This window comes from Triticum dicoccoides, chromosome 5B, assembly GCF_002162155.2.
Source record: "Triticum dicoccoides isolate Atlit2015 ecotype Zavitan chromosome 5B, WEW_v2.0, whole genome shotgun sequence".
In the NCBI taxonomy this organism is placed as follows: domain Eukaryota; kingdom Viridiplantae; phylum Streptophyta; class Magnoliopsida; order Poales; family Poaceae; genus Triticum; species Triticum dicoccoides.
Window position 1 is genome coordinate 240933000 of NC_041389.1, and position 17467 is coordinate 240950466.

The window sequence follows — 17467 nt, forward strand, 5'->3', positions numbered from 1 at the left end:
AACTCTCTTTTGGAAGCTTCTAGAAGGTTCCCAAAACCGGAAAAGACTGGCTGGAACTTCCTAGAAGCCTCCCGAAACCAGGAAGGAGGAACACATTAACGGGCCGGCCCAGTTAAACTCTCAATCGCAACCTCCTCTGCGAAAGGTCGACTTCTTGACGCATAATGCGTCATATAGGGTTTTCCTGTTTTAACTCCCCGTGGATGTGGCGTACATGCACGTCAACGAATGCGCGCGGAAACCTGTTTTGGGCCTACAGATATCACCAAGTTTCCTGTTGATGATTTAGCGAGAACATTTATGATTCTTGGTTCTTGGTTCCGCCGAGTCGAGTATCTCCCTGTTTATTACTCACCATTACCAGGTACCTTGACCAGTCAACCAAGAGCAGCTTGGACTCATTGACCACCTGCTGCGATTTCCCTCAACTCCCAGTCTCTGAAATCAGCACACCGAATTCATTGATCCCGATTTATTTTAAACCCTGAGTGCGTTCCCAAACAAGGACTGCTGACATGGCAGATTAAAGCCGGCACTGTTGACTGCGGCTAAGAGGGATTTTTTTCCTGGCAAAGTACCGTCCTTTCGCACCCACTAGTCGCAATGGGCAGGCCCATTAGCGTTCGCTCCAGTTAAAAATGTACATAAATGAAAAGCGTGCTGCAGGGATCGAAAGCGGCAGCTACAGATGCAAGAGTGGGTGATAGCCAGTAGAACTAACGACCACTGTTGTCCGTTAGGCAACGCGATAAATTAATAACATAATCTAATAGTAACGCCAGATTCTAAAAAAAAGGCTAAACACTCTGTTCGAAAAAGTGAATATTTTGCAAAGTTATGAACAAAAAAATAATTAAACTCAACCATTTTTCGAATTTTGAACATTTTGAATCGACATTTTTTGAAAGCACGATTTTTTTTGAAAACCAAGGAGGAACTGCAGCAACATATTTTTTAAACACAAACATTTTTTGAACTTGGAACATTTTTTGAAAACGAGAACATTCTTTTGAAACTAAGAGGTGCTGTAGGGATTAAGTTTTTAATATGCAAACCATTTCCTCTTGTTCCTGAAAAAGATATTAGGTAGACTATTTTTTTTAATTTTACGAGCATTTATTTAAAACACGAATATTTCTTTAAACAAGATTTATTTTGAAGACACAAACAATTTTTAGAAACCTAGGTGGTACTGCAGCGAACATCTTTTGAAACACAAATGTTTTTCAAACTTTAAACATTTTTTAAAATTGGGACGTACTCCAGCGAACAACTTTTTAAAGTGCAAATATGTTTTTTTTCAAATTCTAAAATGAAACATTTTTAAGAACAATTTTTGAAAACCTAGGAGGTACTCTAGTGAACATTTTTTTAAACACAAACATTTTTCAAACTTTGAACATTTTTTGAAACTGAGAGGCACTGTAGTGAACAATTTTTAAGACGCACACATTTTTTCAAATTTGTGCGCATTTATTTGAAACATAAATAATTTTTGAATTCGGACATTTTTTGGAAGTGTGAAACTATTTTTGAAAACCTAGAAGGTACTGTAGTGCACATTTTTTTAAACACAATCATTTTTTAAACTTTGAATGGTTTTTGAAACTGAGATTTTTTTTTTGAAACTTGAGAGGTACTGTAGCGATTTTTTTCTTGTTGAAAACAATAACATTTTCTCCATGCAGCGATCAAAACGAAGTGGAACACACGACTTGATCAAAGATTCGAGGGTTTGACTTGCCACATCAGCAAATGCCAGCAAAACGCTCCTAAAGTTCAAAATAGACCGGAACAATAAATTCGTTGTGCTGATTTCAAGGATTGAGATTTCAGGGTTCGATTTAGATTTCGTCCACAAGTTCGAGATTTGTTTTAGACTTTTTTCTAAGGCTGGTCACAATGGGGAGGAACTTATGAGTAACATCACACACTCCAATACAACTTTGCTTATGTGGCACATATTTAATGAAGAGAGAGGTGCTTGTGGTAACTAGCTAAGTTACCGGAACATCACACACTCCAAGAAACAATGAGTTTATAACCTAATAAATACATCGTTGCATGACACTATATAGATGTTCCTACCCACTATGGAGATAATAACATAGTCTAGAGAAGTGTGTAAGTTACTAGCTTATGTTCTTGCCCATTATGACCAGCCTAAAGAAATCGCTGTTCCGTTACGTCGGAATTGGCGACATGATTGGCACCTTCTACCACTCCTACTTGCCTACACCAGACAGACAAACACATGCGCAGTTGCGGAGTACACATCTGGCGGTGGCAGGCAGGTCGAGTCCAACGAATCGAGTCCCCGATACGTGCCAAAGATTCTGCACCGTCTTCTCTGTCCTTTGCACACTTCTATTCTCTTCTCCAACGCAACGATTTTATAACGCATCCATCAACCCACTACGTGCCAACTCTGCTTTCTAATCCGTCCTGCCCGCGTACACTGTGCTAAGCTCCAAAGAGGTTCAAGAAGGTAAGTAAAAAAAAGAAGTAGGTTTACGTTATGGTCGTCTAACGACAATTAGTAGGCACGTCGCTGAGCAGCCCCCACCATGACCGTGGGACTCAGAGGAGAGAGCATATTAATGGTGTGACCCGGCCGTAAGCCCAGCTTACTCTGCCCCAGCACCACACCTTTCCCTCCTCCTCTCACTACAGAGAATAAGAGTTCATCGGAGACACAAACGCGAACCAACTGATCAAAGCAGACAGCTAGCCATGGGCAAGGACTGCGGCAACCACCACGACGACCACTTCCGGAATGGCTGCCGGCGCCTCCTGAAAGTGCTCCTGGGCATGGCCTTCATCGTCGCCGTCATCGCCCTCATCGTCTACCTGGTGCTCCGCCCCACCCACCCAAGCTTTTTCCTACAGGACGCCTCCCTCCGGCAGCTCGACCTCTCCAACTCCTCGGGCCTCCTCTCCACCTCCCTCCAGGTCACCGTAGCCTCCCGCAACCCCAACGACCGCATCGGTGTCTACTACGACCGCCTCGACGTCTACGCCTCCTACGATTTCCAGCAGATCACCGTCGCCGCCTCACTCCCGCCGGTCTACCAGGGCCACGGCGACATCGACATATGGTCGCCAGTGCTCGACGGGCCCAACGTCCCCTTCGCGCCCTACCTCGCCAGCAAAATCTCCCAGGACTGCCAGGCTGGCCACCTCGTGCTCCATGTCAAGATCGACGGCCGCGTCAGGTGGAAGGTCGGCAGCTGGATCTCTGGCCACTACCATCTCTTCGTCACCTGCCAGGCCTTGCTCGAGACCGTCAGAGGAAACGGCACACCAGGGGCAAGCGGATTCAAGTTCCAGAAAACCACTGGCTGCCACGTAGAGGTCTAATTTATCACAGCTAGCTCCGGCGGTCTAGTCGCCGGCGAGAGGTAGTTTTTTCTTGGCTTGCGTCCACTCCATACTCCATAGTGACCGCAGAAGCAGGTGGTAATAATTACTCTGTTATGTGGGGTTATAAGTGTAAAGCAGGGGTGCATGGTTACCGTTTTACTTAGGGGAAGTTAACACGATGCTTATATGCCGCCTTCATGAGCTTTTTTTTTTTTGAAAGTGCCGCCTTCATGAGCTGGTTACTCTTCTGTTACTACTTCAAAATTTAATTGTCAATAAACCATTTTTGTGGCACAATTAAGAGAAAAAAGTCTTGTCGTTCACCGTAAAGTTTCCTTGTATTGCGCATAGGGATGTATGCATGCTCTGCCTCATGTAAATTAACCAATTATCTTGGTAATCAATCACTTGATAATCATGGGACAATGCAAATGAGTTGTTTGATAACTGCAGTAGTACTAGAATTATGGAGTTCTGTTTGGTGGTTTAGGTGGCAGATACGAGATCCTAGGCACCTCTCCCATGACATGCGATTTGGTGAAGCTCGGGAGAAAGTACAAATGGGGACCCTGTGTCTGCCCATGTCCAAGAATAAAAGGTAGTTGGATAGTCCCTCTCATGTCCAGGAGAGTTGATTCTAAAAGAATTAGAACAGAGAGCAGAAAAGCCAACTGAAGAAGAAGAAAAAGAAAAAGGGCAAAAAACCAAGGGTGTTACACGGTGACCACGCCATTGGCATGCAACTCAGGCTATCACCACGCCACTGGCATCCAATTTCAAGCGGTGACCATGCCATTGCATTGCAACTCAGGTGGTCACTAGAGTACCGGCATCCAATTTTAGGCGGTGATCACGAGGATGGGACGGTACCCTAGAGTGGATCTACTCGTATATGATCCAACTGGTTAAGTTAAGTGCGTCAGGTCATTGGTTCGACTCCAGGAAGTCAATTTTTTTTGCTAATGATTTGTTTTGTTGTCGCTATCAAGTGGCCCCAGGCAGGGAGACGCTCACCTATAGTCACACCAACGTCACGCCACTCTTCTTCCACACTGAGCCATCTCGGCTCCCCATTCCAATCCCCAAATCCCCCTCTCACCGTTAACTCCTGTCCGGGACTGCCGCCCCCTTCGCCACCTCTCATCTCCAAAGAAGATCGCCACCGCCTTCATCGGTCGATGACCTCGAGAAACCCTAGGCAGGCCGATTCATCGAGACAAAATGCAGGTAAATCCTTCTTCCATGTCTTCAATTCCGGTTTAAATCAAGTGTGCAACGGTTTGGATTCGCAGTGCCCAAAGTGTTTGGACACCAGTGGCTTGTGCGACAATGGCCATGTGATGCCTGTCAAACACTTCTTCATAAGCCTTCTAGTTGGCTTTGAAGACACGACTGCATATTTTTTACATTGGTTGTTCTGTCAATCATGGTGTGCCCAAATTGCTTTTAGTTACTTGATTGAACTGTACTAGTGGTCTATGAGTTAGGTCATTGTTCAGGTCATGACCATGGCCGGCCTGCATGGAACTGACAAACAATCTAATTGATATGTAAACATACATGCAGCTAGTTTTGATGATTGCTTCATAATTACAAAAGAGTATTGATCATATTTTAGATCATTCACATTGCTTTCTGAAAAATCCTAACAATAGCTAACCATGTATTAATTAGGACAAATGCTAAAAATAGAACATTACAACTTTGTGCAATTTATGCCACATAGCGCACATTTTTGTTAATGCTTGAACATGCATATTGATCTCTTGCACATTCATCTTGTTATTTTGTGCAAGTATGTAAAAGAGTAAGCTATTGATAAATTTGTAAACATGCTCACATAGGCCACTGTGAATTAAATGACAATTGGTATAATTATTTATGACTTGTAAGTGTAACTATTATAATTCTTTCATTTATCCACAATTCATCTCATGCTTTGTAGAAAAAAATGTCTTGAAGAAGTTGGTCGTTTTTTTCATTTCAAAAGCTCTCTGCTAAGCCTCAGCTTAAAACAAACCATCTCTTTCTTTTCTATTGTTCTCTCGTAAACTATAAAGGAAAAAAATTCACTGGAACAACTTGGAGAGAATTGGCCAAAGTAATCAAATTCCAAGTTGGTATGAAGCTGTACTTCGATATTAGCACACATGGACCTCAAATCGATGTGGATTTGGGCGATGTTCCAGTCGTTCATCCCTGTAAGTGTTCTCAAACATACATACCTTGCTTATGTAGGCTTACGTTTACTTGCCTATTCTTAATAGTCTGAAATATGAATATCTGCACATGTTGTCAATCTTTTTTGTGTATATCGGCTCAGCTTACTATGCTATGTCGGAGGAAACACGAGATAATAGACAACATCCAACTCACTGCTGGAACCACATGTACGTGAAATGAGATGCGGTATGTTGTCACTTTTGCTGACTCTGTTGACTCACTTGTGCGAATATACACACATGAACCAAGTTCCGCACCATACAAGCTACTGATGCACACTCTGGCTGAGACCAACATTCAGAAGAAACTATTGGTAATGATTTTATTTGTTTCAGCGTTCATGGTACAACCTTTGTTATTTATAACATGCCATCATACCATGTGATGGTGTCCTGGATTAGGGGGTACTCACCACGTAGGCCTATCCTTCATGGGTCGGGCCGAGGACCATTGATAACCGAAGAATGGGGCACGTAAGCGATGGTCCTCAGCATACTCAAGATATAATCCTCCAAAGACTTGGCATGTACTTCAAGGTTATTCAAATATTTTGCATGTTTATCTCAAGATGTAACTGGCCATGTGTAATCCTAGGTGCCCGTTGGCCCTTATATAAGCCAAGAGTTTAGTTCTGTAGAAGCAGGTTAGATTCATTCATACGATATGAAGGTAGAACATCTTGTACATTGTACCCCATCCACAATCAATACAATACAAGCAAGACGTAGGGTTTTACATCTTTGAGAGAGCCCAAACCTGAGTAAATACTGTGTCTCTCCACTTCTTGTTACCATCAAGTCAAGATCACAAGCTCGGGACCCTCTACTCGAGATTTGACGGATTTAGCTCCGACATTGGTAGCCCATAGAGGTCCCGCTGTGTGGTCACAAAGACTCGATGGCTCATCTCTGGATCGACGACAACATTGGCTAGCCATTCTTCCTCGGACAGCTTTTTGCCCTCGGCAGGCATCATGCTACACGCCGATTCGACGAGCCACCCTGTCCATGTCGAGAATCTTTCTCCAGGCCTGGCCATTAGGTTTGGCAATCTGGAGTACGTATGTCGCCCACTCCATGGTGAACTTTGTTTTTCGTGTTGTGTGTTCGACCAAACCAAGGATATCTTCAACGTAGCTGTCCTAGCACTAGGCATCTCGGACCCGAGCATTACCCCGTCGGATCAAGCTTCAGATCTGACCATCGAAAACCCCGAGGTTGCGTCAGGTGGAACCTCGGGCAAACTTCAACTAAGCCTCACCTACTATCAAGAGATAGGTGAGGCCTCTTAGGCTAGTCATAGCGGGAGTAACATAGGTAGTAACATAAATGCCGCATAAGCAAAAATGGTGATGTGGCACGTAGTTAATGAAGAGAGAAGCAAATGGAGTAACATAATATGTTACCATCACATAGCGCTTCCCAATGCAAAATGAGTCTACAAAGCAACAAATAAAGGCATCTATGTTACCACACCTATGACACTACCCACTATGAAGGTAGTAATATAGACTAGTAATATATGCATGATACTAGTCTAAATTACTCTCCACTATAACTAGCCTTAGCCCGAACTATTTTTCTATGTAGCTTACCAGCTAGTACCAGTCTAAGAGTCACACAGGTTCCTAAATATGCAAATCAGACTATCTAGCACACTAGTGAAACTCTCTCTCTCTCTCCCTCACTCTCTTAGTGAGTTGTTTCACGAAGTAGTACTAGTTTGTAGCTCAAATGGCTTCTTGGCTTGTATTGAAGCCGGATGGACTGATTTACAACTGGAGTGTGGTGCTCCTTATATAGGAAAAACCAAACCGACTATGGGGCTAGATGAGGTCATGGCTTGCCTATTTTTTCATGGTACATCACTGCTGACCTCATCTAGTAAACAGTAAAAACAACTTGTCAACCTACAACTGCTACTTCCTAGCTAAGTAAGCACTACAGCTGGTGTTACATGCCATCGGAGACATGGTTGAGCCCATAATCTCCCCCTCAACTTTGTCGAAGGAGCTTGATGTTGATGATGCCGAACTTGTCGCGTAGCTCCAGGAACCGGATGCGATCAAATGCCTTTGTCAAGATGTCCGCCTTCTTCTCACCAGTCCGAATGAATTCCATGACCACCGTGCCTTTCTCGACGTAGTCACATATGAAGTGATACCAGAGATTGATGTGCTTGCTGTCGTTGTGAAGAACTGGGTTCTTGCAGAGGGAAATCACCAACTTGTTGTCGACAAAGATGACTACAGGGGCATTGTCTTGATTCAGCATCTCGCCAAGAAGGCGAGCAAGCCATATGCCTTGGCAGGCCGCTGCTCGAAGCGTACGTAGCATTGTCATTCTGGTCGTGAACGTGCACGTACATACTGGTTGATCAGTCTGTCTGCAGGCTGCAGTGATGAACCGTGGCCGAATAAGGAAGGGCACGTGTCGTAGTAGAAGCGCGGACGTAGGATGTCACGCAGTCCCGTCAATATCGTGTACACGTACGTACAACCAGGGTGCAAGAAAGTAAATACAGCCACGTACATACATACGGGCGGGGTCTTGAACGCCTACTCGCGCATACGTACGACCAGGGCTCGTGTACATGGAGAGGGCAGCAAAGAGCAGCGATGGCGTCCTGTTCATCGGCCAACCGGCTGGGTCGGAACAGAGAAACTGCATCGTCGTGTTCATCGGGAGGCAACAGAATGCATCGTGTTCATCGGGAGCCCATCGGCTTGGACGAAACAGCCGAAACGAGGCATGGCCTACCGCAGAACGGAGGAAACAACCTTGTGTTCGACCGCCTGTCAAAACGGGATCCTGTTCACTGAGAGGGGTCTGGCATACCGCAAAACAGAGGAAACAGAATTCTCTTCGACCTACTACAGTCGGAACGGGGTCCTATAGATCGGGAGGGGTGTGGCAAACGGAGGAAACGGTCTTCTCTTCGACCTCCTATGGTCGAAACATGGGTCCTGTTCATCGGGAGGGGTGTGGCGTACCGCAAAATGGGACTCCACGGGCTACTATTTATCCACCATCTACTGCCTCCAGCCTCCACGGGCTACTGTTCATCCATCGTCAATTTCATCCAGCCCCCACATGCTACTGTTCATCCACCGTCAACTTCCTCCTACCTCCACTAGCTACTGTTCATCCACGGGGTCCTGTTCGTCCAGCTTCCACCGCTCCTCCATCGCCTACGATTCAACCACCCCTCCACGGGCCACTGTTCATCCAGCCCTCCACCGGCTACTGTTCAACAAGCCCTCCACGGGTTCCTGTTCATCCACCCCCAACCAGCTCGATCGGGGTCCTGTTCATCCAACGGCAATGACCTCTACTACCACGGGGTCCTGTTCATCCACCCAACAACGCTCACTGTTCATCAAGAGGCAGCATGTTCGATCGGCTTCAATTAGCAGCAGTTGCGAAGGAATCGCTCGACCGGGTTCAATTAACAGCCAGGGATCGATCGATCCCTCGGGTTCAGTAACGCGTAGCCAGTGCAATCGCCCGGGTTCAGTAGGCGAACACCTTGCTCGGGTTCAGTTAGAGCCAACGCATCGCACCCACGCGCATACGTGGACAAGAGAAAATGCTCAATCCCTCCGTGCATCGCTCGGCCCCGACCACCCACCGTAACCGGGAACTCCCCGATATTTTCCTCGCCCTCGCTTCTACCACGGGTTTTTCCATCATGCAGCTGCATCTCCGGCCCATCCAGGATGAAAAGCCCATTTTCTGTCATGATTTTTTGTCATAGAAGTAGGAGCCCACCACATCTATGGTGATACCGGGTTTTGTCGCAATTATCGTCATAGAAGTGTCATAAGCATGACAGGAAAAAATTCGTTCAACCCAAAATGTTGCAGATGTGTCTTTTTTTTGTAGTGAATGTGGAGGATTTTGTGGGCGAGGGCACAGGGGAGATGCCAGATTTGGGGGCTTTGAGACTGTCGGCCTTCTGGGAACGGGGGTCCCCAGACTTGCCTGCCGGCGGCCTGCAGCGTGGCTCAACCAGTGGCCCAGTATGGTCCGTCTTCATCAACCAACACTCAGGACCCTCGCGAGGGGCCAAGCCTCGTTGGGCGGACGATGCAAGGCCTCCTCAGGGGCGGCCTCACCAGGCAGGCTCGCGAGGAGGCGGAGAGATCAAGGCAAGGGGTACCTCGCGAGGTGCCCATGACGCAAGCCATGACGATCAAGACCAGGCGGGCGCTAGCCCGTGCAGTGTCCTCGTTTCCTCTTTGGTGCAAAGGGGGCAAGCGCAGGCGCGGAGTACTGAGGCATCAGGCAAAGGTTTCCTTATCGGTGCAACAAGACCAAGACCAGCAGGACGGCAGGATGGAGGTCACCGTGGAGCCCAAGACGGCGTCACCACCAGTGCCTTTGGCAGCCGAAGACCACCTTTAGTCAGGATAGCTTGTACTAGCTGCCCCCTTCAAAATGGCCGTTGTTGGATCCCTTCCCGCTCAATATTTGGGAAGAGGACCAGGGCCTCTATAAATAGGGCTAGCCACCACCATAGAGAGGGCGGATTGATTCCTCCCCAAGCACACCATCAAACACAAGAACACCTCTCCTCGCGAGGCTGTTCTTCCTCTGTACTGTTCATCATCAGCCCAAGAGCCAATCCACCACACCACACACAAGAGTAGGGTATTACACCACAACGGTGGCCCGAACCTATATAAATCTTGTGTCTCTTGTGCTGTTCTTCGTGCTAGCTTAGAGATCGCGGGGAGGCTAAGGGCGTGTTTCGGTAGGGAGAGATCTTCGTGCACACCCCAGTGTTCGAACCTTAAGGGTTTTGCCGGAACCCGATATCCGACATTTAGCGCGCCAAAATCTTCTTTCCGCTGATCTGCGTCCCATCGCTTCGTCGCATCCATGGCAGACGCTCGCCGAGCTCGCGCCGAGTGCCGAGCTGCTCTCGCCGCCCGTGTTGCCCAGACGTCTCCCATCGGCGGACCTCCTCGTCGCTCTCCATCGCCTACCGCCAACGCCGCCACCGGCCCGACAAGGAACGAGCAGCAAGCATCTTCGCTACACCCCTCGGTGCGGCGGGAAGGCCGCACCGCCACTCCGTCGCTGACCCCAGTTGGTTCGTCGTCTCACACTCGTTGCGCCCCCACGGACGCACATGCCACGTTGCTCCTGGCACATGATCTCCTGCACTACCGCCCCGTCGACGACCTCTACGAAGAATGGCTCACTCGCATCACCGACCTCGTCAGCGCCACAGGGGACTCTCCCGCACCGTCCCTCTCGCTGCCTTGCCCTCCGTCAGGCATGGGCGTCGCGGCTCAGGGAGCGCCTCCGCCACCTCTTCCCCAAGAAGGCGCCCTGGCTCCAAGGCGCGCGGCCCCTGGGCGTGACCCACCGCACCGAGCGCCCAGCGACAAGAAAGAAGCTGCCAAGAAATCCCTCTGCCTCAAGAAGGCGCACCCGTGCTTCCTGCACCGCGCGACAGGACCGCGTCCCTGCACCATGATATGTCTCCCTCGTATCTATAATTTTTGATTGTTCCATGCCAATATTATTCAACTTTTATATACTTTTGCAACTTTATATACTATTTTTTGGGACTAACATATTGATCCAGTGCCCAGTGCCAGCTCCTGTCTGTTGCATGTTTTATGTTTCACAGAAACCCAATATCAAATAGAATCCAAACGGGAAAAAACGGACGGAGAATTATTTTGGAATATTTGGGATTTTCCGGAGGAAGAATCAACGTGAAACGGTGTCCGAGGTGGCCACGAGACAGGGGGGCGCGCCCTTGGCTCTCGTGGGCCACCCGTAAGGTGGTTGACGCTCTTCTTTTGCCGCAAGAGAGCTAATTTTACGAGAAAAATCTGGGCGAAAGATTCACCCCAATCGGAGTTACGGATCTCCGGATATTAAAGAAACGGTGACGGGGTAGAATCTGAGAACGCAGAAACAGAGAGATAGATCCAATCTCGGAGCGGCTCTCGCCCCTCCCACGCCATGGAAGCCAAGGACCAGAGGGGAAGCCCTTCTCCCATCTAGGGAGAATGTCAAGGAAGAAGAAGAAGAAGGGGGGCTCTCTCCCCCTTGCTTCCGGTGGCGCCGGAACGCCACCGAGGGCCATCATCATCACCGCAATCTTCACCAACACCGCCGTCATCTTCACCAACATCTCCATCACCTTCCCCCATCTATATCCAGCGGTCCACTCTCCCGCATCCCGCTGTACCCTCTACTTGAACATGGTGCTTTATGCTTCATATTATTTTCCAATGATGTGTTGCCATTCTATGATGTCTGAGTAGATTTTCGTTGTCCTATCGGTGATTGATGAATTGCTATGATTGGTTTGAGTTACATGTTTTATTATTGGTGCTGTCCTATGGTGCCCTCCGTGTCGCGCAAGCGTGAGGGATTCCCGCTGTAGGGTGTTGCAATGCGTTCATGATTCGCTTATAGTGGGTTGCGTGAGTGACTGAAACACAAACCCGAGTAAGGGGATTGTTGCGTATGGGATAAAGGGGACTTGATACTTTAATGCTATGGTTGGGTTTTACCTTAATGAATCTTTAGTAGTTGCGGATGCTTGCTAGATTTCCAATCATAAGTGCATATGATCCAAGTAGATAAAGTATGTTAGCTTATGCCTCTCCCTCAAATAGAATTGCAATAGTGATTACCGGTCTAGTAACATAGTCAATTGCTTAGGGACAATTTCACAACTCCTACCACCACTTTTCCACACTCGCTATATTTACTTTATTGCATCTTTATCTAAACAGCCCCTACTTTTTATTTTCGTGTTCTTTATTATCTTGCAAACCTATCCTATCACACCTACAAAGTACCTCTAGTTTAATACTTGTTCTAGGTAAAGCGAACGTCAAGCGTGCGTAGAGTCGTATCAGTGGCCGATAGGACTTGAGAGAATATTTGTTCTACCTTTAGCTCCTCGTTGGGTTCGACACTCTTACTTATCGAAAGAGGCTACAACTATCCCTTATACTTGCGGGTCATCACACCAACGTGCCAAGACCCTGTGCTGCCCCTGGCGGCAGTGCGCAGGTACCATCAGGAGCAGGCCCCGCGTCAGCAAAGGGCTCCAGTAGCCACAGCAGGTTGCCGTGCCTTCACCACCGAGCTGTGTAGCATCGCCTGTCCAGGCAAGTTCAAGCCGGACCTGCCCCCTTGCTACGATGGTACTGCCGACCCCGTGGAGTTCTGGCAGCTCTATGAGCTGGGCATCGAGGCGGCCAACGGAGACGAGAAGGTCATGGCGAACTGGTTTCCCATGGCGCTCAAGGATGGTGCCCGCACCTGGCTCCTGAACCTGCCTCCCGGCTCGATCTCCTCCTGGGACGAGATGCGTAGCCGCTTCATCGCCAACTTCCAGGGCACTCGCGACCACCTCCCGGCCGCGGGTGACCTGCGCCGCATGAAGCAACAGCCTGGAGAGACCCTGCAGAAATACATCCAGCTCTTCAACGGCGCCCGCCTCAAGATCCCCAAGATGATGGACGAGGCCATCATCTCAGCGTTCTCTGATGGTGTGCGTGATGTCAAGATGAAGGAGGAGCTCGCCATCCACGAGAAGTTGTCCACATCCCTGGAGCTGTTTAACCTGGCGACCAAGTGCGCAAGAGCTAAGGAGGGATGCCTCTCCCTCCTTGAGCTTCTAGCTGCTGACCCAGAAGAGAAGAAGGCCAAGGCCAAGGACGTGAAGCGCAAGGGAGCAGCCGTGCTTGCAGCAGAACCGGACACGAAACATGGCAGGGACCAGCCGGAGTCGTCCAAGGGCAGCTGACCATTCTGCGCCTACCACAACCTCCACACCCACAACACCAACGAATGCCAAGAGCTCAAAGCCGTTTGAGAAGGACGCTTCAGTCGACGCCCAAGCGCAACGACCGGGGCTACGGCCGAGGAGGAGGACGAGGCGTAGGACGATGGGACGGTCGTGGCCCTCGCCAGGAGTGGCGTGACCGACCTCGTGAGGATCGCTGGCAGGACCAGCCTCACGAGGGAGCCTGGAGGGATCAGCCTCGTGAGGGCCGCCCGCAGGGCAACGCATGCCTTCCTCCTCTGCCGCCACCGCTAAGAAGGAATGACGACCATCACTAGGACGAGGGGGCTGGGGGCTTCCAGGAGCCGGGTGCTATCACTTGCATCTTGGGCGGAGCTCAGGCCCCAGCCTCTCAGCGCATCTTCAAGCAGTTTGCTCGCAAGGTGAATGCAGTCCTCCCCAGGCTCGAGGCCACGCGCCCGCTCAGGTGGTCCAAGTGAGCCATCACCTTCAGTTTAGCAGATCAATTCAAGTGTGCGGCTACCGCTGGCGTCCTCCCGATGCTTTGTTCGCTAGTCATCAACAACGTGCAAGTCACCAGGACCCTCATTGATGGCGGCGCAGGGCTTAACGTCATGTTCATGGAGATGTTCGACAACCTTCAAGTGCCATATGATCAAGTTCAGCCTACCAAGCCTTTCTCAGGAGTTACTGGCGGCTCCACCACCCCGATAGGGCAGGTCTGCCTCCCTGTCACCTTCCGGCAGCGCAACAACTACCGCAATGAGCTCATCAACTTTGACGTCGCCCACATCCACCTGCCGTACAATGCCATCCTCGGGTATCCAGCCCTGGCCAAGTTCATGGCGGTGACCCACCACGGCTACAACGTCCTCAAGATGCCAGGAAGCGGTGGAATCATCACGGTCCCCTGCGAGGAAAGTGATGCGGTGTGCTCCCTTGAGCACGCCTTCCAAGCTGCATCAATCGAGGACCCATACAGCAAGGGGGAGAACCCTCCTGAGGCGGTCCCCAAGAAGAAGAAGACACCGCTCAGCTCAAGGCCTCAGGAGGTTGGCATATCAGGAGGTGCCGCATCAGGATCTGCGCCCGTGCAAGGGGTGCCTCCTTCCATCGCATAGGAAGGCGCGCCCGGCGCCCTCCTCGGGCAGGGCTCGGGGGCTCTCTTCTGGAGGGCCTCAGACTTTGCCAAAATCACGAGGGAGGTGCTTGGGCACCCCTTGGAGGTGTGCTTCGCAACACATTTCCCTCAGGAAGGCACAGGGCGAGGAAAGCCCAACCCCCAGGAGTTCATCACCAAGACCACTCAGGAGCTTCAGAAAGCAAGAGCCATACGCGGCGATCGCCATTTTCCTGGCATGGCTCCCCATCCAGGCGAGGATGGTGGGCTACATGTCTGCATTGATGTCCTAGGGCTCAACCGAGCCGCATCTCAGGAGCGCCTCTGGCCTTCGTGCGTGGGACGCTGCGAGGGTCCACCGTACAGCTATGTTCGCATGCCTTTCAGCCTGCCGAACGTGGCTGCCACCTTCCAGCGTCACCTGCGGAGCATTCTGGTGGCTCAGGAGGCCAGGCATCATGCGGTCCTAGCGGAGATGGAGATGGTCCTCGTGGAACCGCCTGGACCCCCAGAGCCTCCCGAGGCTCAGGGCTCCGGTGGCTCGTGAGGGTCGGCCTCTTCACTGCGATCTCTAGCTACTCCAACACCCCCTCTACAATGGCACTAGGTGACATCTTCCGAGTTCGTTTTAGCTGGGAGCGCCCTCAGGGCTGCATCATTCCCAGGCCGCATGGGTCCGTCCCTGCGGCATGTATCCCTTTTGCTTATGTCTTTAGTTCACCTTGCTGGGGGCGCCCCTCGGGCTGCATCATCCCCAAGCCGCTCAGGCCTGACCCAGTGGCATGTATCCCTCCTGCATTTACCTAAGCTGATTTGCCTTTCATGCTTAACCTGCCTGTGATTATCGCCTGCTCGATTGGCATCTACCACTGGAGCCGCTCGCGATGGCACGGTGCTTGCGCATGGGTCCGTCCCTGCAACATCGACAATCTGGGTGGTCGAGCTCTGGCCCGTGGCAGCCCCGCACGCGTCACCTCACCAGGCCATTAGTGCCCTCACCTCTATCTCGGAGCAACCAATGGCCGGCTGGTAATCATAATGGTGACCCGTGCTTTCCTTGTGCTGATTTACAGGAACCTCGTGAGGTCTATAGTGGGTGGCACCACGAGCTCTCTCTCTCTCTCTCTCTCTCTCTCTCTCTCTCTCTCTCTCTCTCTCTCTCTCTCTTTCTCATGCAATCCGCTTGCGCATTAAAAGGGGGGCTCCTGAGCATCGTGACTCAGGAGCTCTTACTGGCTCTCCAGCCCTCACCCCCTGGCCACGGCATCGCGACTTGGCATACCAGTGGCGGCTGAGCTCGCTCGAGGGCTGGGACCTGAGGATGTAGAGCACGAAGCAGAGTGTGGGGAAGAACGGGAAAGCTCACGAAGGCCTAACCTAGCTGCGCTACAGCTGCTGACGTACAAGTCCGGCGCAACACGAGGGAACAACTCCATATTATCAAGATAAGTTTCACGCCTGGAATAGCTAATCGTTGCGACGCGAAATCTTCACTTGTTGTGGCTCTGTGACAGCAACGTTGCCTTCCTTTCTCACCTCTCGGCGGCTGCTTGCGCGCTAAAGGGACCTCCTGAGCATCGCGCCTCAGGGGCTCTTATTGGACCTCGGGCCGCTCACCTCCTGGCCTTGACCACGACATCGCGACCTGGCATACCAGCGACGACTGAAGCCTGCCTAGGGACCAGGACCTATCAGCGCAGAGCACCAAGTCGTCGTGAGGTTAGAAAGGGGGAACCGAGCCGGGACGGGACAAGCATTCACACAGTTTCATAACAAGGATTACATCAACAAATACACCGCGGACCCTTTACATGCCCCCATGGGGTGTTTTCTCGATTCCTCGCAGGGAACAAAAGACGAGAATCCTAAGGAGTCCTAACTACCCGCGCCTCCATGGCCGACGCCATCATCAACAATGGGCCACGAGAGGCCGACGCCAACCCCATCCAGATCAGCTACGGTGACGGCCTAACGCAACCGCCTTGCTCCGAGCACGGCGCGAGCTCGGGGGCACGTAGCTGTCATCGTTCGTCTCCGGAGTCACGAAGAGCTCGAGAGAGTCGCTGGACTCCCAAGCATCGTTGCTGCTGCCGGAGGAGCCATTGGGGAAGCGAACGGCAGGTCTGGCCCCTGCCACATCGATGTCCCGACTGCCTCCCCTGGGGTAGCACTCCAGGCGGCGGCGCCATCGTATTCAAAATGAATCACGAGGGAGTGTTACGTCTCCAACGTATCTATAATTTTTGATTGCTCCATGCTACTTTATCTACTGTTTTGGACTATATTGGGCTTTATTTTCCACTTTTATATTATTTTTGGGACCAACCTATTAACCGAAGGCCCAACCCAGAATTGCTATTTTTTTTGCCTATTTTAGTGTTTCGAAGAAACGGAATATCAAACAGAGTCCAAACGGAATGAAACCTTCGGGAACGTGATTTTCTCACCGAACGTGATCCAGGAGACTTGGACCCTACTCCAAGAAGTGCCATAGGCGGTCATGAGGGTGGAGGGCGCGCCCCCTGGGCATGCCCCCTACCTCGTGGGCCCCCTGTTGCTCCACCGACGTACTCCTTCCTCCTATATATACCTATGTATCCCCAAACGATCAGAACAGGAGCCAAAAACCTAATTCCACTGCCGCAACCTTCTGTATCCATGAGATCCCATCTTGGGGCGTGTTCCGGAGCTCCGCCGGAGGGGGCATCCACCACGGAGGGCTTCTACATCAACACCATAGCCCCTCCGATGAAGTGTGAGTAGTTTACTTCAGACCTTCGGGTCCATAGCTAGTAGCTAGATGGCTTCTTCTCTCTTTTTGGATCTCAATACAATGTTCTCCCACTCTCTCGTGGAGATCTATTCGATGTAATCTTCTTTTTGCGGTGTGTTTGTTGAGACCGATGAATTGTGGGTTTATGATCCAACTTATCTATGGAAAATATTTGAATCTTCTCTGAATTCTTTTATGTA

The 17467-nt window shown here is 50.3% G+C and overlaps 1 protein-coding gene across 1 annotated transcript; it reads left to right on the forward strand.

Moving 5' to 3' along the window:
- Positions 1-2643: 2643 nt before the first annotated feature.
- Positions 2644-3548, forward strand: LOC119305359 (NDR1/HIN1-like protein 1). The gene has a single exon (XM_037581891.1). It carries the CDS (start codon positions 2734-2736, stop codon positions 3358-3360), a length of 627 nt encoding a protein of 208 aa, XP_037437788.1. The 5' UTR covers positions 2644-2733; the 3' UTR covers positions 3361-3548.
- Positions 3549-17467: the final 13919 nt, after the last annotated feature.